Source organism: Diachasmimorpha longicaudata, chromosome 17, assembly GCF_034640455.1.
Source record: "Diachasmimorpha longicaudata isolate KC_UGA_2023 chromosome 17, iyDiaLong2, whole genome shotgun sequence".
NCBI lineage: Eukaryota > Metazoa > Arthropoda > Insecta > Hymenoptera > Braconidae > Diachasmimorpha > Diachasmimorpha longicaudata.
Window position 1 is genome coordinate 3,617,029 of NC_087241.1, and position 25,306 is coordinate 3,642,334.

At 40.5% G+C, this 25,306-nt stretch overlaps 2 protein-coding genes across 3 annotated transcripts; one reads left to right on the top strand and one right to left on the bottom strand.

The window, feature by feature from the left end:
• Positions 1-17,682: 17,682 nt before the first annotated feature.
• On the bottom strand, positions 17,683-21,418 carry LOC135170426 (cysteine--tRNA ligase, cytoplasmic). 2 transcript variants are annotated; one of them, XM_064136229.1, is made up of 4 exons: positions 21,269-21,418; positions 20,893-21,118; positions 19,900-20,242; positions 17,683-19,622 (listed from the first exon to the last, which is right to left on the bottom strand). In XM_064136229.1, exons 2-4 carry the CDS (start codon positions 21,069-21,071, stop codon positions 17,913-17,915), a joined length of 2,232 nt encoding a protein of 743 aa, XP_063992299.1. In that variant the 5' UTR covers positions 21,072-21,118; positions 21,269-21,418; the 3' UTR covers positions 17,683-17,912. The 2 variants fall into 2 exon arrangements, with proteins under 2 accessions (XP_063992299.1, XP_063992300.1); XM_064136230.1 differs by having other exon boundaries at positions 21,195-21,345.
• Positions 21,419-21,580: 162 nt separating this feature from the next.
• LOC135170421 (SCY1-like protein 2) lies at positions 21,581-25,071 on the top strand. The gene is made up of 4 exons (XM_064136217.1): positions 21,581-22,503; positions 22,885-23,435; positions 23,528-24,282; positions 24,385-25,071. Exons 1-4 carry the CDS (start codon positions 21,750-21,752, stop codon positions 24,902-24,904), a joined length of 2,580 nt encoding a protein of 859 aa, XP_063992287.1. The 5' UTR covers positions 21,581-21,749; the 3' UTR covers positions 24,905-25,071.
• The last annotated feature ends 235 nt before the right edge of the window (positions 25,072-25,306 follow it).

Consider the following 25,306-nt stretch of genomic DNA (forward strand, 5'->3'; position numbering starts at 1 on the left):
ATTGTTCATATTCTTAAGTTTCCGTCATTGTCTTCGCCCTGCGAGACGCCGGAAAACTCCTTATCAGTGAAAGTTCCTTATCAACACCTGTCATCATCATTTATTCATAAAAAATCGAATCAAAAAATACTTCTCCATAAAATCCACGAATTCCTCATTCAAATTTTCCTGCGCAGTTTAATTCACTAATTTGAGGTCTCAAAATTATTAAATTAACAATGATTATCCCTCATTATATCACATTATGGAGATAATTGAACGGTTTTTAATGTCGTGTGCTCGCCACGCGTTTCTACCGATTTCTTATTTCTCGAGGAACGTAAAAAAGGGCGGAAAAGACGAAAAAAAAGTATATTCTTTACACGAACAGCGCGTGTCCCTAAAATTGTTGGAGCAGGGAGAAAAAATAGGGTAGGGGGTTGTGCCGTTGGCTTTAACCTCTTTTTCGAAAAAATATCCTAAATGACAATAGCCGAGCTCACCCGCCAAGTCCCGAGGAAACGCGATACGGCTTTGTGGATGAAACCTGAAAATTATTACATGAAATCTGCGGGAGATTTCGGGAAGTTTTTTTTTCATCCCTTGTGAATGAGGGGGGCGCGATTGAGGGTGGATTGCTGAACAATAGTGAAAAAGCTCTCGACGCGTGCTCAATGGGTTCTATTTGTCCTCCGGCGATTGATTTTGAATTCGTATCTAATATTGGACCTTCGGTCTCGCTCTTGATCGGTTTTATAAATTTCTGGGCATCATCAGGGTGACGGGGACGGGGGAAATAAAGGGCTAAAGGTGTAAAGGAATAAATGTTTTGAATATTTGGAGTCCCAAGTTCGAGGATAAAGAAATATTTTTCTTTTCAATTTGAAAGATTCGTTTCTTTAATTTAAATTATCACTTCAAAAATATTTTTAAAATCCCCCGCCCCCTCCCCCTCCCACCCCCCTTTGTTTTCTACAGTGAAGGTTAAAGGGAAATAAAAAGGAGAGCGAAATGAGGCCAGACTCGTTCTCGGGACTCCTTAATTATACAGCACGCGCCAAATAAATGGGCCTCTTTTTCGCCGAAAGATGCTCTACTCCATCTCTAGGACGACCATATGGCGAATCCTTTGGAGTCACTTTAAAAATCGTCGAGGACACGAGTCCTCCGATCTTGGCATCACGACAGGTGGTACATCCAGGGTAAGACGTTTATGATATTTCGTGATGTCCTCGGGCAAATATCAAACTACGGAACTACAATTCTACATATTTTTTGAATTCTCAAAAAAATGTCTGGAGCGAGTGATTTTTATTTTCTGGGAAACGCCAAAAATGGAAAAAATATCCGGAGGACTTTCCTCGATGAAAATAGTCAGTACAGAGAGAGGAGATTTTTATTCTGTGAAAAAATTTAAGAATTTATTTTAATTATTTTATGGGAAGAATTTATTTTAATTATTTTATAGGAAACGGTTCAGTGATTGAATAATTAAAAAATGGTCATTGTGCCATTGTGTGGAGGTAGCAAGTACTATGTGGCTATGGTAGAGATTACTATGTCGACATAGTGGTCATTAGCACGTCGTAGGGTATGGGATTGAGGGAAATTAACTGAATTTCCATTTTTATCTGTTGATTGATTGGACGAAGCTCAGGAAGTCGCGTCCAACGACTCAATTTTCACATTTCTAACGGGCGTGTGATGTGGCACCTTTTCGAGCGGCTCCAGCAGGTGGAGTCGTGCGTAAAAAACTCCAAACTCGTGTCGCTCCACATTAGGTGAAAGAATAAGAGATGTCAGATAGTATCCACATGCGTCAGCCGAGAGTATCGACGCCTAGAGGAACTCCAATGACGGAAAAAACTGTCGATGGCAGGTGAAAAGCAAATGAGGATGGACAACGAAAATATTTTCAACGATGAAAAAAAAAAAACTACTCTTTTATCTTTAATTTACACCCACTTTTTAGGGTCTCCTTATATACACCTGGTTACTAATCGGATTAACACGTGAGCAGTCCCGTGAGATACTCCAGCCATGATTCAAGTGATTTCATTTGTTTACTTTGAGATTATTTTTTTAAACACCTGTTTTTGGACAGTCAATTTGGTTCCCCTCATGTCTGATTGAACTGCCAATAGCGTGTGTCGTATTTCATGTGGATAACTTCCCTTGACTGTTGGAAAATGACTCCGGAAATTTCGGGGGAGGAGGTTTGAAATTTTGGGGATTTTTTAATTAAAAAATTGAGTCTATTGAAAAGAGCAAAAAGAATATAAGTTAATATTTATACTATGAGGTGATTATTTCTTGGAGAGGCCGTCTGTGTGGTCTTACGACGACAACTCCATTGAATGTTAATGAAATAATATAAATGAATCTCTGTTAATGGAAAGAAAGAAACCGTGATGTCGATGCGTTGGCTTTTGAGATCTCGAGATCGTTTGTCAGTTCGACGACTGCTCTCGAAGTGTGAACACATAATCGTAAAATAAAATGGCTCTTACTTGAAGGTTTATTTTTCATTAATGTGGCTTCCAATTAAAATTTAATAGAGTCAATTCTCGATTATTTTGGGGGATGAATTTTTAGGGGATTCGAGGAAGATGTTGATTGATGCAAAACAATTGTTCTATGTGAACTGAATAAATATTCCATAAATTAAATAAACAAAATTCTGGATGTAAGCGATGGAAATGTCAAACAATTGTTCATCACAATTGTCAAATAATTGTTCATCACAATTATTAAAAATTCCAAGTCAGCAATTGCTCAACTAAAAATTCCGCAACATTGACGTTTTCCATTTTTCTCATTATCATGTAGACACGATGACGAGAAAAAGAAATATTAAGGGAAATTGTCAAGTCGAGAGTTGGGGCTGTTGGATGGTTGTCGCCCAGGGCGATATTAAAATTCTTGGACAGACGAGAAGAATCGAACGGTAATGGTCCATCGAGCGAAGACGCCTGTCTCGTTAACGAGAAATAAGAATTCTCTTTATTTCCCTGCACTCGTCGACACTCAGCAAAGCTCCCACAGCTTTTTTTTCCCATACAGCTTCACATACTTATAAATGCAAAATCCCCTTTCCTGCGACGCAACACAATCCAACGTGAATTTCTCATTTTTTTCATCCCCTTTCCTGCTTCTCATTTTCTTTATTCTTTTCCTATCTTTCGTGAACTCGGACCCGTGGATCCGAGACGTTCGAGGACGAGTGGAAAAAAAAAGGAAAGAGGAACAGGCGGGGTAGTTGCTATAGAAACACTAATTCTGTCCTCGTTGCACTTACGGGGGTAGGAGAGTGGGTAGGCAACGGTGAGCCACGGGCCGAAACGAGAAGAGAAAAAAAATAGCGAGGGTGAAAAACCTGGGGGTGACTCAAATAAAAAAACGGATCAATATTAACTCTTTTTTCTAGGGTGGATGCCATCCAACAGGGGTGGGGATGTACCCAGGGCTACACCGTCCTGGATGCTTTTCATCCACCGACACCGAAACTCTTTTTCCCATTCACATCCTGGCGAGTCCTTTATTTTTTTACCCGTCAAATGTGGCATTAAAAATTGCATACCCGTAATCATGGGAAAATCCATTTGTTTAAATAAATTAGAAGTCGTTGGAAGCTCTTCATAACAAAACAATTAATTTGTGAATTAACTTCATTGGTAATTTTGATCATTTTACGACTCCTTCCCTCCCTTTTTCGTACGATTATTCATTTTTTGTTTCACTGTTTAAATTAAATAATTATGTAAATGAAGGGGATGTATGTTGTACGATAATTAGGTATATACCCTGTTGAATGTGTAGGTTTTTTTTGGAGTGAAAATTTTGTTTTCCTTTTTGGAATTTTAGGGAACAAGAGGTTTGATAAATGAAAATTTCCACCGGAAAAGTCCTCCCATCTCTGACTTTCGGACCGAGACCCTCTGCAACCCTTCCGATATTGCTCGACTGCTCGCTGGCCACCCCCACCCCTCGACCCCGTGACCAAAGGAACCCCAAACAAACAGGCATTTCCATGGTAACGTACAATTACCAAAGTCGAAGGACAATACGCCATCCTGAAGTCGAGCTCTTCCCAATTATCATTTATTTAAATCAATCGCCATTGAACCCTTCGCCAATTTCTCTTGACCCATTACCAAATGTCAATAGTCAGTCGAAATATAAGGGAGAGCAACCCCATGATAATTAGTAACCCTAATTAATATTTTTTCAATTTAACAAAAACAAATAAAAAATTTCAACCGCCGTAAAATCTCATCGACGAAATTTCCGATAAATTGACACCGATGCATCGAAGAAAAAAGGATTGAGTGATATATTTTTAGTTTTATCGAAATTGACAGTATAGTCGCGTTATATATCGATACCGTGAGCCGCCAAACGAGCCAATATGCAGTAAATTCATGGGATAGCCCGTGGGCTCTTGCTCTTGATCTATTTCTTGTTCCTCAGTGACTACTCGCATTCACTTTCCTATTCACTTCTCCCTCTCTTCCTTTTATGGATTACATTTATGGGAATACAATGCTACCATGATCGATATGTCTATACGGCCATTCCGCGAAACCCCCATTCGCAAAAAAAAAAGGGGAAAATAAGGAGAAAAGTCTACGCGTCTTCCCTCGCCACGTTCGTCCTCGAGATATCGTGTAGACATGAATTTCATTCGCTTTCCATTTCCGTATGGAATTTTACGTCACCTATAGAACGTCTCGCATTGGGCCAGTGGAGGGGGGAAATTTGCATTCGATTTTTTGACGATTTTAATTTTTTTTTGGGTCAAAATTACGGTATTTAAAACGATAGAGTCGATGAGAAAAAGTTATCAATTTTTTCACATTTATTTAAGCCGTCTTAAATTGAAAAAATATACCCAATATGTATTTGTATGTGGTCTTTATATGGTAGGGAATATGTACAATTGGCAAGAATGACGTGTATATTTTTAAATATTTTTTACCGAAGGAAAATAAATAAAATAAACAAACTGAAATATTTTTTTCCAACGCTTGAACAGAATGATCGATCTAATGAATTAATAAAACGATAATGATAACCTTGAAAGTGGATAATTTAGTGGTCCAACCCTTCGCCAAAACGCACCGATCACAGACCCATAAAACACGCAGTCCCCGTGACTTCCGGTGCATCCGCATCCCGTTATTACCTCGATCGCACTATAATTTTCCCATATAACCCCTTGTCCCACAAACAGCCGAAAAGAACGAAGGAGACACACGCAGCCACAGGGGGGAAAAAAAATTCAAAGGGCCCATCCTAATAAGCCACACAATTCTGAAAATTCAGATAATACGATAAATATACACTGGGAAAATTTAATTTCATAATTGCTATTTATATTATGGACCGGGGTGTGTGGGCCAGTACTGAATAGCCAGTGAGTATAAAAAGAAATAAAAAAAATCAATGATATCGATTGGCATTCGCGGTGAATGGAACCGTTGGGGGTTTCAATGCGTTTGATCGTTCAAGTTCAAGGTTGAACGACAGTAAAGAACTTGGATTTTTTGTTTCGTCCCCCCTCCATTGTTCGACTTCATCTTTAATCTTCGACTATTCGTTAATTTATTTTTTTCATTTTTTTCGCGTCCAAAATTTGCAAAAAAATTCTATTTCTTTGTGTGAAGGAAAAATCATTAATTCAACAATTCATCCCTCAGTTATTTGCAACAATATTAATAATAATGAACCCCAATAACGATAAATTTTTGCAGTAAAATATTCGCATCGTCCTCTTCTCGATTACGTTGTCTCTACCCTGAATTTTTTTGACGGATTGCCCGACGGTAAATTATTATTTTGCAAAATCAGTTGCAAAAAATATTAAGTTATAGATGCGAGATAGATGATACAATCGCAATGATATTAAAAATAATAATTTTCGCTCACTTTCATCTCTCTAAGTTGAGCTTTAATAAATAATTCATCGCCGCGATGCGCAAAAATCATTCAGATGTTATTGCAAAATTTCCTCATTTTTTTTTTTTTACGTGACGTCGCTGACACTATGACTGGACTTTAGAATGCAGCATTGCATACATCATAAATGCGAATCCGAGGCTGATACACGCCCGACGTTGCCGTATGGATCAAGGAAGGATAGATAGTCTGGAGGATGTATCCGCGTATGTATGTCCTGCGCACTATTATGTAAATCATGTAGCGATGTATATGGCCAGTACAGCCTGTGAAGCGATAAAATATCTATTATACCGGCCTCGCCATTGTCAGAGCTCCTACAATGGACGCCACACGGCGAGACTCCCATGCATACGTTTCGTATCCTCGGACTGAGGAATGTAGCGCCCACGCAACCCCTCGAGGATGACGCCGATGATACTAAAAAATTATTCATTATTTTTTTATCCCAACAAATATCCCAACATTCACCTGACAATCGATTACATCACAATTAATACCCCCACAAAGTGAAATTCTCCCAGAGAAATGGGATCTCCGAGGATGAGCTATTCCTGGACATGGGAACAGACATCGCCGGTTTATATCCCTCGCTGAGGACTTAATAATTTAATTGACAAAACGATCATCCGTTGTCTCAAGAAATTGATTGATTTAATGAACTCGGTAGAGCCATTTGCGATCCAATTAGTCATTCGATAATTGTTATATCGGGTTAATGAGGCAATCGGTCAATTATAAAATTAAAAAAAAATATAAACCGATTTTTTCCGTCCGGTATATCAACCCCTTAATATCGTGTTTAATATCACAATTTATTTCTCCGTCTATCCGAAATAAAATCTCGTTGTCTCACACAGTTATGGCTCGAGTAGTTGTAGAAAGTGTAATAAACATGATCAATACTCGGGGGATATCTCATTATCCCTTGAAAAATTCAGGACAGAAGCGGCTTCTGCGGGGTGAGACGAGGGGGGAGAGAAAAAAATTAAAGTAACCCTAACCTCACTGATTTGTTGGAAGCTCCCCCTCGTGACGCACCGTGAGCGACGCAGGCGGGCCAATATCGGCGACAGCATTGGGCACATTTCGGCCGCGCCTTGCTTAATTACGCAAGATACTTTTCTTTCCTCGAAGAAAAAGGGTCCAGGGGGAGTGGAAATAAGCGTGCGCCAAGCAATCGAAGAGTTGAAGAGGGTGGAAAAGGGAAAGTGGGCGAAAAGGCCGGGGATTTTTGCGTCGTAGTAACCACCCTTCACTTTCTTTCCCCTTTTTATTTCACCGGCGTCTGAAGATACGCCAAAACTTTTCCTTTTCTCATGAACGTGGTGAGATTACAAGTGTGCGGGGACTGCCTGTCAGCTTCCACGAACAGCGTGCAACTTTTTTTATTTAATTAATGGGAATTATTTACATCAGAAAATTATTTAAATTGGAATTATTGAAGTCTGAAGGAAATGGAATTTAAATTCAAAAATTTTGGTGCAGATACTTTGTGTTTATGAGGAGGGGATGAAATAGTGGGAATGTACGCATAATTAATAATTATGGGATTAGATGGGTGTATTAGTTATGTAACTAACGATGTGAAATTTATCTGAATTATTTAGACGCTGAATTTTTTAATTTTTCGATGGCAAGAATTTTCTTTCTTTTATTTCTTGAAAGACGCGCAGTTCGGCCGAGGGAGGGTGGGTATATTTGGGGGTGGGCGGAGGCGAGGGCAAATTAATTTGGCAGATAAACAATGCGAGAGCGAACAGCGAACCTTAAAATTGTCCCCGAAAAATGTAAATGTTTGTGTTATCAGAAAGCCAATTTCAGGAGTCGATGGGGGGTGGAGGGGTTTTATTAGTGTGTGTAATTCGATAAGGATTATTATTTCGGTTGAAATTGAAAATTTACAGAGCAACTGAATTCATTATAATTTCATAAATACTGAATTATAAATATTCGAATAGCTTAATAATTCATAATATTAATTATTTTCAATCTCAAAATTCAGGGGTTGTACGCGACGAAGTTCTCGTTGTTAAAAAAATAGTTTTGGAAATTTTTAATGTGTTATAGAAAGTTTAATAATTTTAAATTAAAAAAAAAATATTTTGAATGTAATGAATGAATTTTCATGAATTTGCTTTTTTAACGACAAAGTGACGTTTCAGCCTTTGTAAAAACCACTCTTGCATACGTCATACATTAATCAAGGGCAGAACGAGGGTTGAAAAAAATCCATACCCCCCGATCCACATATCTCTCCCGACCCTTCCCTTTCCCCAGGAGATAAAAAATGTTGTCGAACTATAATTCAAATTTCAAACTTTGTGTACTTACACCAGCGCCCGAATATCTCCGAAAGCATCGGAGTGAGGGGGTGAAAAGTGAGTGGGACTTTTTGAGAAATTATAAAGTTCGAAGTGGCAGTTACCGGCTTTCATTAGCGAATGCTATCAAAGTCAATGGAAAAATAAGATAAAAAAAGGAGTCACGAGGGGCCTCTCGGATGTACTTGAAATAACTCGAGTGCTCAGTTCTTTTCTCTGTCTCTATCTCTCCACGTTTTCTACACGCCCTGACCTCATTTTTTCCATTCATCCGCACCTCTCCTTTCACCCCCGATATCTCTCTCCTCCCATTGGCCGGGGACATCACTTCAACCGAAAACTTCATCCCCCCGCACGGCGAGAAATATAAATTAAAGCTGTCCAAAAAATATATAACATGTAAATGTTTGGGTGAGTGGACACTCTCCCGTATTGTGAAATTCACCCTGCGGTCGCGGTGTGTCCTCACTGTTGTGGGACATTTCCGAGGGTGGAATTTTTCCCTCCATTGTGAGACTCTTGCGTGAGGAACGCACAGCATTATGTGATTGAATATAAATTCTCCTCTCGAGGCGCTTCACAAGCTGGTGAAAATATTCTCGGAAAATCCGGAAAAACGAATATTTTAATAAATGTCAATAATTTGTCGGCGGATGGGGGACATCTTTCATCTTGTTATTTATGATTTACCGTTCCTGAAGGAGAGTTTGTGATTTTTCCAATTTAAAATTCGAATTTTTCGGGCTGATTTCGAAAACAAAAATTTGATTTCTCAATTTTTAATTTTTTTAGTTGTTATTTCATCAGTTGTAATACCTCAATATTTAACTATCGAAAAATAAATGCAAATGTTTAAGTAGAACTAATGCTAGATGGGGTGTTCGAACCCTTTTTTTTCATCCCTTGATAAGACACGGGGAAAGAATTCGGCACCCCTTGCCGGAGAGTGAGCCTAAAAAAAAGAAATTGGTTGAAAAAAAATGGGCTGGGTGAGGGTGAGTCAGAGCTATATTCCGCTCCTCTCCGCAGTTCTTCTGGGGTGGCGCACACTTTTTTATCTACAGGGATTTGCAGCACCACGGTCCGGCTGCACCCCTTCCTACTTTATATTTCTCAGCTACCCCCGTGTCCCTCTTTCACGTATGGATATGCGTATGCGTACGTGTCCCTGTGTACGTGCGCCTTTTTATGATCGACCCGGGCGAAGGAGAGGGCCGAGGGGTAGGAAATTATTCATGAGATGCGCACAACTCTTCGAACCGAAACTACCAGCGAATTAGGAAGGGTTGACGCCACTGAGGAAAACGTTGCAACTTGGAATTTTTCATTCGCGCCGTCAGCGCGAGAATTTTTCTTTCGTTCTAAAATGACCGGAAAATGAGACCGGGACATCCCTTATTTTCAGGTCAACTATTCAAACAAAATTTAAAATCCCCTTCATTTACTAATTTTGAAAATCATTCCGATAAAACTTGAATTTTCATAAACATTTTTGCGTGGAAAATTCGACGAAAAAAATTCCCGTTCGACGATCGTGAAATTCCCCAGGAATTCACGGAAAAAAATCCGTTATCCACTGGAATTTCGGCACAAACACCCCCAGGTCTCCAAAATAATGTACAAAATTTATTCCACTGACATTCTGTCAAAATTTTCCCGTTCAAAAAATTCAAATTCCATGGCTTCCCCTCCCCCTGTTAATATTCCATTAAAAAGAATCCGAAGATGACCATAAATAAAAAAACTTGTCTGCTGAGCAAGCTCACCCCAGGGCCAATTGCTCACCGCGAGAAGCATTGCCCATTTATGAGAATAACGTTGGGATGAATAACGAGGGCGACAATGCCATTTAACATTTTTTTTTTTGTAATCAGAGTCTACCCCCACAGGATGAAGTAAGACGCCCGACGAGAAGCGAAAACGGAGCATTAAAAAAAGTATTAAGGGTGCTCGTACATCGGGGGAGGGAGGAAGCCCTGGACTATTCTGTCAGGGAGAAAAAAAAGAACTGAAATAAGACTGCAGCCCCGGTGTTTCATCCGGCCTCTCCACCCCCTCGACGCGGCGGCCTCGCGGGTCCCCGGCCGGTCGCGCAAGTAATTTCGCTTAAAAAAACGTAATTAGCGTGCGCCAAGAGATGGGGTTGAAGAAATTTAGGGGTAGTGAAGGGCCGGGGGGGGAAGGGGGACTGCAGAAGCGGCGAAAAAAAATCGTTACCCGAGTGGGGTAAAAGTTTTTTTTTGCCATGGCTCAGGGGGTGGCTTTACCCAGGGGTTACTTTCATCCCCCTCACGGCCTTTTTTTTATCTCCCTTGCACCGGCTAACCCCGCAGATCTATCTGTCCCTGTGGTCGCTTTTTTTTCACCCTCGGTGGATGATCAAATCTTTCTTTTGGGGGGGTGGACGAGAAGGGTGAAAAGGAAGACTTGAAGCGAGTGGAGAGCCGGAAATAAGAAATCGGGAGTGAATATTTTTTTTCGAGGGAAGATAGGCGAGTTGAGAGGTAAATTGAGAGCAGAAAACGCTAGGAAGGTTATTTACATTGTTATTAATATAATTATTATTGATAATATTTGATTAACAGGAGTGTTGGGGTGAAAAAAAATTAATTTCAATTTTTTTTATCGTAATGTTAAGAGTAAAGAACATTCTTTACATAACATTTACATCATATGCGTGAGTAAATAAATGATGGACGATATAGGGGAGGAAATACACCCCAATACATCAATATCAGATTTTTTTACTGCACCTGATGACGTCAGAAATCTTTAAAAAAATGTAAATGTAAATGTAGTGATCAGAAAAATCGTTGAAGTATTTCAGTATTTTTATTGAAAATCATTATTGCTCAATTTCCAAGCAATATGTCAAGCTAAAAATGCCAGCAATTTCCTTGTTCCACTCAACTGCACAATTATTTAAAGTATCCTAGAATTTTTATCTCGCTAGTGGAAAAATAACCCGAGGGGGTTGAAATTGATGGAAGTACAAAGCCGAACGGCGTTAATCCGATTTTTCTGTGCACGACACCCTTTAACTTTGTTTTCATCGTACAGAGGGTTCCACAAGAGAGTCCAAAAAAATAAACCCACCCCCGCTGCACTCCCCCCAGAAATCGAAAGATCGATTTGAGGAGAGAGGAGTGAACCACCCCCTCGCAAACTCATCCCGCGTGACTAATTTACTTCGACCACTCCAAACGATCATGCAGAATGATACCCTCAGGTTGACACGTGTTATGTACCCTCGAAATGGCGGCGAAAGAGGAAAAAAAAATCTTCACAACAAATTTGTAATTTCCTGAAAGCACTCGCCCTCCCGGCGCACTTGAAAAAACTTTGAAACTCCTCAGTTCCCGTCTCATATCGCGAAAGAAATTTCGGTAAAAGGAAAGTGCCACAGGGTGAAAGTGTAAACATTGGGAATAAAAAAAAACACCTGGGACACTGGATACAGACACTGTCAAAATAAGATGGCCTTCATTTTGCCGGAGGTGTTGGGAGTAATTGTGTTTTGTTGTTCCAAAAAATAAAAAAAAATTGTTTCCTAATATATTTGACAACAATTAGTGAACACAATAAAATAATTAATTTTTTAACCAGACGAATAGAGCACATGGGGTATTTTTTTTAATTACTCAATTTATTATAAAATGATTTCCCAGTAAAAATAACGTAAAAAAATCTTTTTCAACGTTTGTTTATCCTCCGATCGCTTTCTAAATAACAATCGTAATTAATTATCACGAAGAAATATTTTTCGGGTCAAAATACTCGAGCTTTTCCGCACCCGGCTATTAAATTTCTCGCCTGCAGTCTGAACAATTGGCAGGACAATCGTTTCAAACTTCAAAGGCTCCTGAAAATGCATTTAATTTTTCCCATCGAGCTGTCGTTTTCCCGGAACTTGTTCAGAAATATCTCGGATACTCAAAACCCCCTGACCAATGCGAGTAAAAAAATCATGAAGTTGAGAAAAAAAAATTGCTGTTTCCGATCGAGTTCCACAAGAGGTAGTACGAGATAAAGACGATCAGAGGGGGATGGAAGAATGCCGAAGAGGAACGTGAAGAGGAGATGGGGGTGGTAGGGTAAAAGTGGAAAGGGGGTGGGGGGGAGAGGAGAGGAGGGTAAGTTGGTGGAGAGTACGCCACGGCGTCTGATTACGAATTTATAAAGAAATAGATCTCGGGACGTCGCCCATTTGAGGGTGGCTACAAAAAAAAAGGGGTGGGCGGCTGTGATGGGGTGAATTGAAGCCCTCCTTGACTCCCCCCCCCCCACCCCGAGGACTCGGAAAACTCTCCCTTTGGCGAAAAGAGGGTGGCATCGCTGCAAGAAAACTCTCTCAGAGGGTAGTTGGTATGGGGAAAAATAAGGAGGAATGTAGAAAGAAGTTTGGTGGACGAAGAGCGGGTGATACTGAGTGAGGAGGGTGAGGGATGAGAGGGGGTGAGGCTTCTCGTTGGCTCCTAGGGCTGATTGAAGCGGGCACAATGTTTAATTCAAAGAAACGGGAGACACGCCCCGCTAACTACAGCGGGATACTTTCCCTCCAGTGCTGAAAAATATGTTTGAATATGGGTGAAGGGGGTGGGTTTTTCATGGTCTTACGTACGGAAATATTTTCTGGAAAAATAACCGCTTTCTGCTCATTCTATTGCTGAGACTATAGTGTCGGTCTTTGCTGCCGAATGGATTTTTTTTTTAATGTCGGCTCACCGTCGGCCCGATGTTGGGGCAATGCTGGTCTATGGGGTTCTGGTGTTTTCGTCGTTTTTATTTCGCGTATGAGATTTATGGGTTTGGTACTTCTCGAGGGGACGTGCGCCATTGCCGAAAGGGTTAACGTCCATCTTGCAACCCCGAAAGCTCATTACCTCCGTTTACACATCACCCACGCGCATGTCGAAGAAGGGTTGCCGGGAAGACAACCCTTTTTCGCGGGGGAGACTATACGCAGCCCCTTTAGAATAGATGGAGCCGGTTGGATGAGCCAAAATAAATAAATTTGTTAATTTACGTAATTTAAAGTTTGAAATATTCGATTATTATAGTTTGATAGAAATAGGGGTTGAAATGGAGATTGTTCGATCTGTCCCCACGGGTTATAACATTGAATAAAAATTAGAATAATTAAAATTGTAACAAAAATTCAAATTGTCCCATGTCCTGACGTATTTTTTGCTGCCCTGAAATGTTTTTTTACCCTCATTTTTCATAATTTTTTATGAATGTACATGGTTACTTGCGGCATGTAATCTGGCTCTTTATGCTAATCGTCAACCCTTTCCCAGCTGTCGCTGGGGAGACCATTGTCGCGTGCCACTGATTTTTTTTTTGCAACCCCCGGTGTCACTCGTGTGCGAGAAAAAAAGAACAAAAAAATGAGGGCAGAAGAAAAAACAACATATATCTCCTTGCGTTTTTTTTTCCACCCTTCATTTGCCCCGTTCTTCGTTTCACGGTCTTGTTTTTGGACCGAGACAAAACACACGCGTCACGTAGCCGGAGAATACGTGGCATTCGGAGGGGAAGGGTTGTAATGGGTGAGACCTAAAAGCTCGCCCGGGCCGACCAACGATGTTTTGTTCTACTTTTTATGGCGGGGGTACAGCCGTCTGATGACGTGAAAGAAGAAGTGATGACTTTATCTTTTGACGTTTCGTGGAGTTACCATCCAGGGGTTTTGGTCAGTATTACCGCAGCAAATAAGGGCCACTGTTGACATTTTCCAGGTATTTTTGATTTTTAAAAATATTTTTGAGACGCAAAAAACGTCTGCATGAAGCGATATTTTTTACAATTTCAAACGTGCATTAAATTCACGCAAAAATATTCAATAAAAATTATACAAATCAGGATTTTCTCTTCTTCCTCACGTTAATGAGTCCTTAATGAAGTCCACATACAGTATATAACACTAATTACAAGATATATATACATATATAGTAGTTATTGTTTACTAATTTCAAATTGTCCTCTTATTTTTTAATATCATCCCACTTTAGAAGTTAATTATTCGTTCTTTCTCCTGATAATTTTCATTGAAATTTCCCCTCCGCATACGATATCATCATGAAGATCATGAAGAGTCAATCGTTATGACTTTTTAAAGTCATTTCTCTTTGTACGGCTGTGCCTGTGAAACACTGTCAATAAATCAAGCGCAACAAAATAAGTGCGGTTTTTTTTTTCAGCCGGTAGTCGTGTGGGCCCAGAGTGAGGTGGGTAACCCGCGAGGGCAGTAAATCGTCGATGGAGTTATAAAAGTGAGCTCCATTCCCCTTTTCTCCCTTCACTCATCCTGAGCCCTCGGGCGTGCGACGATGCGTGTACATATAAACTCCGCTTCTGCGCATCACAGAGTGCCCACTTGATGTTACCATATTTACTCCATTAAGTCTCATACATCAATTGTTTAACAAATCCGAGTAATTCCATTTTTTTCAATTAAAAAATTTTTTTTTTAAACAGTCCGCGCGTTTTCGAATTGCGTTAGTGAAGGGTAGTATAAAAATGGCGTCGAGAATATTTAAATGTTTATTCCCGCAATTTTCCTGCAGATCTCTCCAGAAAGTGCGGTTTCAATTTTTTATATGTATTTATGTACATAAAATATTATATTTTATACAAAAATCGCGATATGCGCGCATCACGTGACAGTTTTGAACAGCAATCGATTAATCGTTGGACTCGAAAAAAATTATTTAGTGTGAAATAACATAATTTTAGAAATTTCTCTGGAGCCCCTGACTGGCAGCTAAAAATTCATTCAGAAGTAAAAAAATTCTCAAAGTGAGAAAAATCAATCGTAAAAAAAATGACGCTAACAATGCACGACGGTTGGTGGGTAAAAAAAAATCCTCGAGGTGCACGAAGTCAAGAGTCGAGTGGCAAAAAACGCAAACACACTTGGTAATTTTTTACCCCCCGAATCCGCGACAATTTTTGTAGGTGAAATAGTGACAAAAAATCGTCCCCTCAACGAGGGAAAAATCCTGTCGAGTGTATCGGTGATCCCTGATTGACGTTTCAATGTTCCACATGCATATGAAGTTGGATTCACCCTCACCAAGTGCCAGGTCCCACCCCCCAGAAGGCCCCGGGGTATAACTGTTGTAATTTAATGAGGTCTTGCTACTGCTGCACTTTTTTTTCTCTCCTTCGTTCTCGATTTTTTGCTACATTTTTTTTTTCAAATACTCGCGCCCAAATGGAGCGAAATGGGATCGGCGAGGAGTGAGGAAAATGCACGTCAGAGACGTCAAGAAACAGGAAGAGAACGAAATGGGAATGGAGTTGCGAACAATAACTAACAAGAGGGTGAAACCGTTGAATTTGAATAGTGTTCGAACACCCCATGATAATTTGTGATTTGAAATTTCGGGAGGTTTTTTTAAGAGAAATTTGAGAGCAAAACGATTTTTCGACGTCTCAATTGAAGGCGAACAATAGGGCAGAGTGCACATAATTTTCAATTTTTTTTTTTAAATATATAAACAATTAAATAATTCTTAAATAAATGCAGATGCCCCTATAAGAATATCAACTATAATATTAAATATTTATAACATATAAATTACATAATTTATAAATATAAAGTATAGTACAAAAAATTGAAAGATTTACTTTCGTAAAAAAATCGATAATAAAATTCAATAATCGTAATTTTTCTAACTAATAAATAAACTATATTTTGATTGATGTTGATGGAGGAGTCAACTTCATCAATTCATCGGCCAGTGGTTCTTCAAAAGTTAAATTAGAACGATTGCAATTCTTGAACTTGGAATGAGAAATGAAGTGATCGACTTGAGAGTTTGAATTGCCAGTTTCAGTTATTACCAATTACCAATGAATATCTACTAAAGACTGAGACGGGTGAGAGAATAATCGAACGAACCGTAAAATATCAGTCAAAGTATATCCATTGAGTACTCGAGTTCCTCAATTTAGAATTCAATTAAGAGTCTCAGGGTGGTCGCCCCGTTGGAATTTCGATATTCCCTTTCTCGCCTCTTGTTTGGAAGACGAAGACAAAGTGGGCGGAGAGAAGGCGCGAAATCGCAATGGTATAATGTATTCTTCGTTCTACAGGGGATGGTGAAATAGTCTCGTTGAATAATCCTCACCTCCTTCACCCTTACTTTCATTTTTAGACCCTCCTTTGACCTCTCCAACGATTTACATACTTAAATTATTGTTTTAATAATTCACCCGTCCCATCTGTTGTGCAGTTTTTCTCCTCATTGCGAAGACAGAATTATAATTCTAGTTTACCTTAAATCGATCTTTCAATTGCACAACAGCATCGCAATTATTATTTCGCGATTAGTTAGTTAATGAGCCATTTAATTAACATGAAACTCCGATAATATCGATTTTAAAGATGTTCATAATCAAACGTAATGAGTAATAAAACCCGATAATAAAGACGTTGCTAATTTCCGCCCGTTTTATTTATTTTTCATCCCCTTTTTTACGAAAGATAAACCCCCTCCCTCACCCTCGCAACAAGAATAATATTGTTCAATTAACAATCTCCATTGCCCGGTCCAGCAATAATTTATGATGATATTCTTCCAGTACTCCATCATCTCCTTCCTCCCCTGCAGGAAAACCCCAAAAAAATCTCCAACCCCTAGTATCGACTGACATTTACCCGGTCCACCGAGTTGTTGTCTCTCTCATTCAATTCCCATTTTTATTTTCACATATTTGCAGACAATCGAACAATACGAGTCTATCGAGAGCAGATAAATGTCCCATTATTCATTACGACAGGCCATCTAAAAACATTGGGACGAACCTAAAAATTTTTTTTTGCTTATCAAAATTAATCAACATTTATCTTCAACATGGTCAATAATTATTGGCGCGAGAGACGCAGAGCTGTTAATTTCACCGTTAAAACTATTTTCATGATAAATGAACGGCATAAACCGCTGTCTGTATGGGACGCGTCGCTCATGCAGACACCCAAATGAATAGCTCAGGATGAGTATCACAGTTACGTGTATTTCCCCTCGAAAGTGGCGAGTTATATCAATTTCACGTTTATAAAGCCGTCATCGTCGACGCCCCAGTGAAAGGGGTATTATTCTCTGATAATAGACACAGTCGCGTTGTCGATCCATGGGGAAAGACATAGAATGAATTCAAAATATAACTTTTTATATTTTTAATTCATTCACCATATTATTTATATAACTATATAAATTACATATAATTTTTTATGTTTGATTTGTGAATAATATAAAAAAGTACTTCAACGATTGAATTCTTATCATGAAAGAATTATCGTCAATTAATTTTTTCTGCATTTTTGATTGCGATAACAATTAATAAATGTGAAAAACGTAATTTGTTTAACAATAAAAATCGAAAGTAGCTAAAGGTAAATAAACGTAAAAAATTTTAAATTCAATTAAATGTATTGAAATCATGGAAATAAAGCACAACACGGGGATCATTTTTTGTAGACAAACATCATATTGAATAATTTCTAAATTACATGAGAAATCAGAATGTTCATGTTGAACCAGTAATATCAAACACGTTCATCCCTTGGCGGACAGCAATAAATAAATTCGATAACACCTCCATGTAGTCAGATCCACCTCATCACCGAAGCCCGGCGTCCAATTACGCCGTTAATTCACTAACAATATCACTAGTACGAATGGTATCCAAATATTCCGAGTGCTTCTTCTCCTGTGCCTGCTGGAGCTTCTGGAGTTTCTTCAGCTGTCCCTTGCTGATCTTATTTCCCTGGACGTCATGTGTGGGCAGTCCGGTGTCATCGAACTTGGAGTACTTGTCAGTGTCCCCCCGAAACATATCCTTCGGTGAAATTTTCTTCTGGGCCTCTTTGACAGCGTTGGCAGCAGCCAATTCCGCCAGTTTCCTGATCTTCTCAGCAGATTTTTCGGCTTCCAATCGTTTCTTCGCCTCGCGTTCTCTTCTCAGCTCCTCCCTATTGACTAATTTTATCCGACATGATCCACTCTCATCGTCCTCAAGTCGCACCCCGACATCCGGTAATACTTGGTCCCTCAGTCTGTCGCACTCTTGAAGAATATCATTCGCTTTTATCGTCTTCGCATGATTGCGAATGGTCTCCCGGAACTTCCCGATGATCTCCAGATACGGCAGCACTGTCTCCTCGATATTTCCGTTTGTGGTGGCCCCACTCCCGATGGGAAAGCCAATGCCGTCGTTCGAATCGCTGATCGCCCCGAAGATGATGAACATCTTGGTGATGTAAACAGCGATATCCCGGAGAAGAAGTGTATTCGGAGCACTGGAGGCCTTCGTGTAGACGTTGCAATGTCCAACGAGATCACGAATAACCTCAAGAACAGTTCTCGTATCGATATTGTCGCAGAGGGCTATGTGGATGGCGTCCTTGGCAGCTGATAATTTCTTATTCAACTCCAATTCTGCCTCCTGCCACTTGCTGAAGGTTTTAATGGTGGTGCCAGCGCTCAGTGATCTGATCTTGCACTTGACATTCAGGAAAAATTCATTCAAAAATTTCTCGTACTGCACCGCCATCTCCATCGTGTTGTCACTGTAGTCCAGGGTGTCCTTCCAGGAGTGAAGAAGAAATGCCAGTCGCAGTTGTCTCGATGTGTGCTTCTTCAGGGCCTCCTGAATGGTTATAAAGTTCTTCAGGGACTTGGACATCTTGCAACCGGAGATGGTCAGGTGACCTGAGTGCAGGAAGTACCTCACCCAGTGGGAGTTATCGAAGTAAGCCTCCGCTTGGGCAAGTTCATTGTCGTGATGGGGGAATTTGAGATCAACACCACCAGTGTGCATGTCCAAACTCTCCCCACAGATCACCGAGGCCATCACCGAGCACTCAATGTGCCAGCCTGGTCGACCCTTGCCCCAGGGGCTGTCCCACCAGGGCTCACCCGCTTTCGAGGACTTCCACAGGGCGAAATCCGTTGGTGAACGCTTCTCCGAGAGTCTTTCGTCTGATATACAGAGATCACCCTCACCTTCTTGGAGGCTTGAAGCGTCACCATAGGCCTCAGGCACGAGTTTCGCATAGTGATGGTTCTCGCGTTTATCAAAATTTCCAACGTCGAAGTATACGGAGCCGTTGCTCTCGTAGGCAAGGCCACGATCGATTATTTTTTGAATGTAGGCAATTATTTCGGGAACGTACTCACTCACTCGGGTTAATACGTTGGGTCTGAGGATGTTCAGGGAGTCCATATCTCTGTGGTATTCGTTTTCCCAGTGCTGGGAGAGGACGTTGAAGATTGCGTTGTCGGTAACAGATGCTCCTAATTTCGTGTCCAACCAGTCCGAGAGGGGATCCTTAGCTTCGATTAGGAGAGTCTGAAATTTTTAATTAAAAAAAATGGAAGATTGTTCGAGGTCAAGTGATGGGGAAAATATTTATAACAGGGTAGGGTGGGGTAAGAAATAGAAAAAGATAACAATTCGACGCGTGAGTGAACCAGGTCCCTTCTCTTTCAAGGTCAGAGCATCCATAGATTTTTTTTCCATCATAAAGAAATTAATTAAAAAAATATTTGGAGTTAATATGTGGTGACATCATGGTTATTTGGGGATAATGGGGACATACTCCCTCTCAACGTCTTAATGTTTTTACCTTTTGATTCTCTGTAATCGCCTTATCGTCTCCATTCTTGACAGACTCTTCAAGATTTTCAACAGCTACTTTGACCTTTCCCAACATTTTCTCCAACATGACTCTCTTATCAGCATCTGTTGCATTTTCCACTGTTTCCTTAAATGCTGACATGACACTCTTAGCGTCCTCTAATACTACGTCCAACGGTGCACTCGTTTCTATGTATTTTTCATAAAGATGGTTTTGCCTAGCACGTTTAATGATTTTATCGTCAATGTCCGTGATGTTCATCACGTAGAGGACGTCGTAGCCGAAATAGTCGGACAATACTCGTCGTAGAATGTCGAAGGAAATGTAGGACCTGATGAAAAACAAATAAATAGGTTTACACAGTCAATTTATCCCAAAATCTGAACCAGAAAAAAAATTTCTCATGAAAAACAATTTTTTTTATTGGAAAATGATTCTGGGGGGACCAGATCGACGTCTGGGGGATTTGAAAGCCCATTAAGTATTTCTTAAATGATTAAATGAAAATTGTATTCATTATTTCATTCTTCGATAATACTATTTGTGAATAATCATGCGATTAATAATTTTTCTAGTGATCGATCTTCCACCAATAAATAAAATAGTCCCTGGGTGTCTGAGAGTTTAGTTTTGATTGTGTTAAACTATTTTCCGAATTGATTATTTTTAATTGGTTGGTCTGAAGCTAAATAATTTTTTTTTTTCATATTTAAAATATAAAATGAAAAACTGGAAAAAAAATGTTCGCGAACTTTCCAAAACTTTCGTGTAATTTTTCAATTGGATATTGTCGACTGCAGCATAACTTTTCCCCTCAATCAGTGTATTTCAAGGGGTATGATGCAATTGTTTACATTATGACGATGAATTGCCAACGAATCAAAATCAAGTGGCAGTGGTAAAAGTTAATAATGAAATACTGGGGAACTCCAGGGGAAGAGAAACCATAACTCCTGGAAAAATGAGATGTTTGTGACTTACCTGGCGTGTCCCATGTGGGATGCATCGTAGACAGTTGGTCCACAGCTGTACCAGAGCACTCGGTTTCCATGTTGGGGAACAAACTCCTCTTTCTGACGTGTCAAACTGTTGTAAAGTTTCAGAGTAGCACCACCCTTTCTCACAGGTGGACTCCAAGATGGTTGAGTACGTTTTGACATTTTCGCAGATGAATTCTCAATCTCTCGTTAATCTCCTCACACCTCACCTGAATCATCAAACATTTGTGAGTCAGGAAGTGAATGGAACGGAATGTTTCTAGTCGTTGAAGTTGTTGGGATTACTTTTTTTGGACAACAAACTTCCATCTTGATTAGCTTCAGTATTTTTCGCTGATTGTTAACTTTGTTCAACTTACTACATGCGGGGGAGTCTTCCGGTACCTTCTGAAGAGCTTCACCAACGAGGGACGTTAACTAGTTTCTAGAAATGTGGACACAACGGCAGCAGTATGAACACTGAAGTTCTCTCCAAATGGCGGCCAACATCGGCAAATAAAATAGCCATGAAACGACGGTGGAGGACGTGTTGATGGCGTGTGGCGGTGCCACCGGTAGCGTCAGCGAACCCGCCGACGGTTTTATCGACAGAGCACCAACAGCGTCGCCTCGACGAACTTCTCCGAATAGTCTCTGCATGTCTGACCGTCGATGTTACCTGCAGAGTTGTCCTCTAAGCTCCCTTCCATGACTAGCCTAACCTCTCAATAATTTCCTGAACTCCCAACCCCGGAAACTGTCATATTCCCCCAGCTGTCAATATCCAAAAATCTACCTCCTCCCGTAAACAAGTGTTATGTGTCATCAGTAATCCACACCCAAGAGATCCAAACTCCAACAATGGAAGTGTTAAACAAACTCCGTAATACCGTAACCAACACAATAAGCAATACAGTGACGAGTACAGCGTACGGTCTCTCGCAACTGTCAAGTGTTCTTCCAGGAAACCCAGTGACTCGTGAATTCGAGGCGACAGGGCACATAGGGAGTGCAGGTCCAGGCCTCCTCTGGAAGGTGTACAGTGGGTTCAAGAAGTCCACTCGTCAAGAAGCCTCGATCTTTGTCTTTGAAAAGAGGCTGTTGGACAGATGGTCGACGAAACAGGAACGAGAGGCTGTCCTTGAGGCACTTAAACGAGGAATTACGCAGCTCACGAAACTGCGTCATCCTCAGATCCTGACTGTCCAGCATCCCCTGGAGGAATCACGAGACAGTCTGGCTTTTGCCACGGAGCCGGTCTTCGCTTCGTTGTCCAATGCACTGGGAGCGTTGGAGAATTGCCCACAACCGATCCCCAAGAGCCTCAGGGAGTACAAACTCCTGGATGTGGAGACACGTTATGGATTGCTCCAGCTCGGGGAGGGATTAGCTTTTCTCCACAGTGATGTCAAGCTACTTCACCGGAATCTCTGCCCAGAGTCCATTGTCATCAATAAACATGGGGCGTGGAAGATCTTTGGGTTCGATTGCTGCGCGTTGAATCAAAATCCTCAGGATAAACAACCGTCCTGGAGTTATTCCGAGTATGATCCCAGTGTGCCCAGTGTTGGACAACCACATCTGGATTATCAAGCTCCCGAGTGCATTGTGGCTGGTAATTGGAGACATTAGAGGTTTTTTTTTATCGATAATCGGAGATTGCTATTCAGAAGATTCTTTGAAATTTTTTTATTCACTTTGATTCCGAATTTTTTGAGTAAAAAAAATTGAGAAACGAACAGATAAATAAACAAATAATGGTTACATATTGTTTCTTTGAAGGTCAGAGCTGTTCTTTGAACTCCATATCATTTTGAATTTGCGACATGTTATTTGATTTATTGATAAATGATGAACTTCTCCGATTAACACTCATTATTATCCCTATTCTGTTATGTTTTTAAACAACAATTGTTCAAAGAAATAATAACAGCAGAAAAAGTGTGGAAATGATATCTCACATTATGTTTGATGTTTGATTGTAATTGGTTCTCAGGTAGTTGTGGACCAGCCAGTGATATTTTCTCCCTAGGAATGCTCGCATATGTACTTCATTCACCCGGCAATCGTCCTCTCCACGAGAGCCACGGAGACGCTTCAAAATGTCGAAGGTTTTTTGCTGATTTCAAAGGCACCCTGAATGCCTCAAAACTCGGCTTTCTCCCCGCAGGATTCAAGGACGCTGTCAAACTCATGTTGAGTGGAAATCCAGAGTTGAGACCCGATGCCCATCAATTCATCAGAATCGAGTATTTCACGGACATTGGAGTCAAGACTCTCAATTATCTCGACAAATTGTTTCAGTGGGACAATCTACAGAAGTCCCAGTTTTACAAAGGACTCCCCCAAGTGCTTAAGCAGTTACCACACAGGGTGGTACTGCACAGAGTTTTACCATGCCTTTATAAAGAATTTGTTAATGCTCCGATGATACCTTTTGTTCTGCCAAGTATTTTACAAACTTTGGAGGAATGTACGGCCGAGGAGTTTAGCGAGTATATTCTACCGAGTTTGAAACCAGTTCTAGCTCTTGAGGAGCCTCCACAGGTGAGTTTTTTCATTTTTATTAAAACTAAATTTTCTATTTACCTCAAACTTCATCAAAATGACATTGAAAATTTTTTTGAATCGTTGAACAGATAAGTCTAGTTCTGATGCAAAGGATAGATTTACTCCTGAAGCTCTGCTCCGCCGAGGTCATAAAAACTGACATTGTCCCGATGTTGACGAGGGCCCTGGACTCCCGTACAGAGCAGCTCCAAGAGCTCTGTCTAGCAGCGTTGCCATCGATAGCAACACTGATCGATGGTCCCACGATGAAGAACATCATCATCCCGAGGATTAAAAAAATTTGCTTGAAAGGAACAGGAAATAACTCGAGTCTCAGTGTCAGAGTGAACTGTTTACTCTGCTTAGCCAAAATGCTGGAGCATTTGGACAAATGGATAATCCTAGATCAGATTTTACCCTTTCTCCAGGAGATCCCGCACTCGGGAGAACCTGCAATTCTCATGGCCATCATAGGAATTTACAAAATGGTCTTGACTCACAGTAAACTTGGAATAAGTAAAGAAATGCTCGCAACGAAAGTTCTACCATTTCTCCTACCACTTTGTGTAGTCCAGAGTCTGAGCCCTTCCCAATTCGAGGCCCTGGCATCTTTGGTGAGTGACATGGTGACTCGAGTGACTACTGAGCATCGTGAAGCTCTGAGGCAATTGGACGTAGTGCGGAAAGAGGCACAGCAATTGGACGAGGCCCTTTTGCAGACGACGAGTCCTGGGGTCGATATTTTAAAAGATACTTTTCCGAAGAATGATCTTTCCTCGGTGAATACGCTGACCTATACGCCTTTGAAGGATGGAAAGAGTCTAACGATGGAGGAAAAACACAGGTGATTGTAATGAATAATAAATTAATTATTTGACTCTAGGAGATAATCAATTGATCAAATGATTAAATTAATTAAAACTTTGTGGATTTCGTGAATCTACAGATTAGCAAATCAGCAGGAAACCCATCAACGTCTCCAATCGCAAAGTCCCCTGACGCCAAAAGCAGCCCCTAAGCCAATGAGAGTCGATCCTAAAGACCTCACCAGCACCTTATTAGAGAACAATCTCAGTCAACTGAACCTCGCAGCGAAAAATTCCCATTCTCAACCCAATTACTCATCCTTGGCATCGTCAGGGTGGAATTCAGGTGCCAGTAGGAATCAGTGGGAGAGTGTGACTGCACAGTCTCCAGTTTCTGAGCAAAAGTCAACTATGGCACCTAGTTGGGGCCAGAATGGGATGAGTACGATGAGCTGGGGTACACAGGTCACTTCTGCAGTCAATCAAACGAATAATTGGGGAAATTCGAAGCCAATGAGCGGTATCAATCAGAATGCTGGAGCTTTTGGAATGATCAGGGGGTCTGGGATGCCTCCAGCCTTGGGGTCGTCCATGAACTCTTCATCACAACCCAAATCTGCTAATTTATCTACCCAGGATATCATTGACTTTCTCAGTTAATGAACGTGTCTTTCTGGAAAACTTTCACTTTTATTATTATATGTACGGAAAAGAATATTCCGAACCATCGGCTCCGGCGACCTGAGGGTTCCGCCTGTCGCATAGAGAAGTCTCTACTTATTGGATTTTTAATTATTTATTTACAAATAAAGCAGAAAGTAACGAAACATCTTGAGATTCGTACAAACTAGTACAAACCTATTACAAATGATAGAATAAATTCATTTTGCGAAAATGAATTACCTGTCGGCTATCGACATACGATTTTTTTTACCGCCAAAATGGCGTCCAAGTTCCTCGGGGTACCTTGCGCGGCGCTGTTTACTAGATATGTTCCACCTCTCGCACACAGAGGTCCTCACCGACAAATGCCCATTGTTACTAAGTCCCCGATAGTTACCG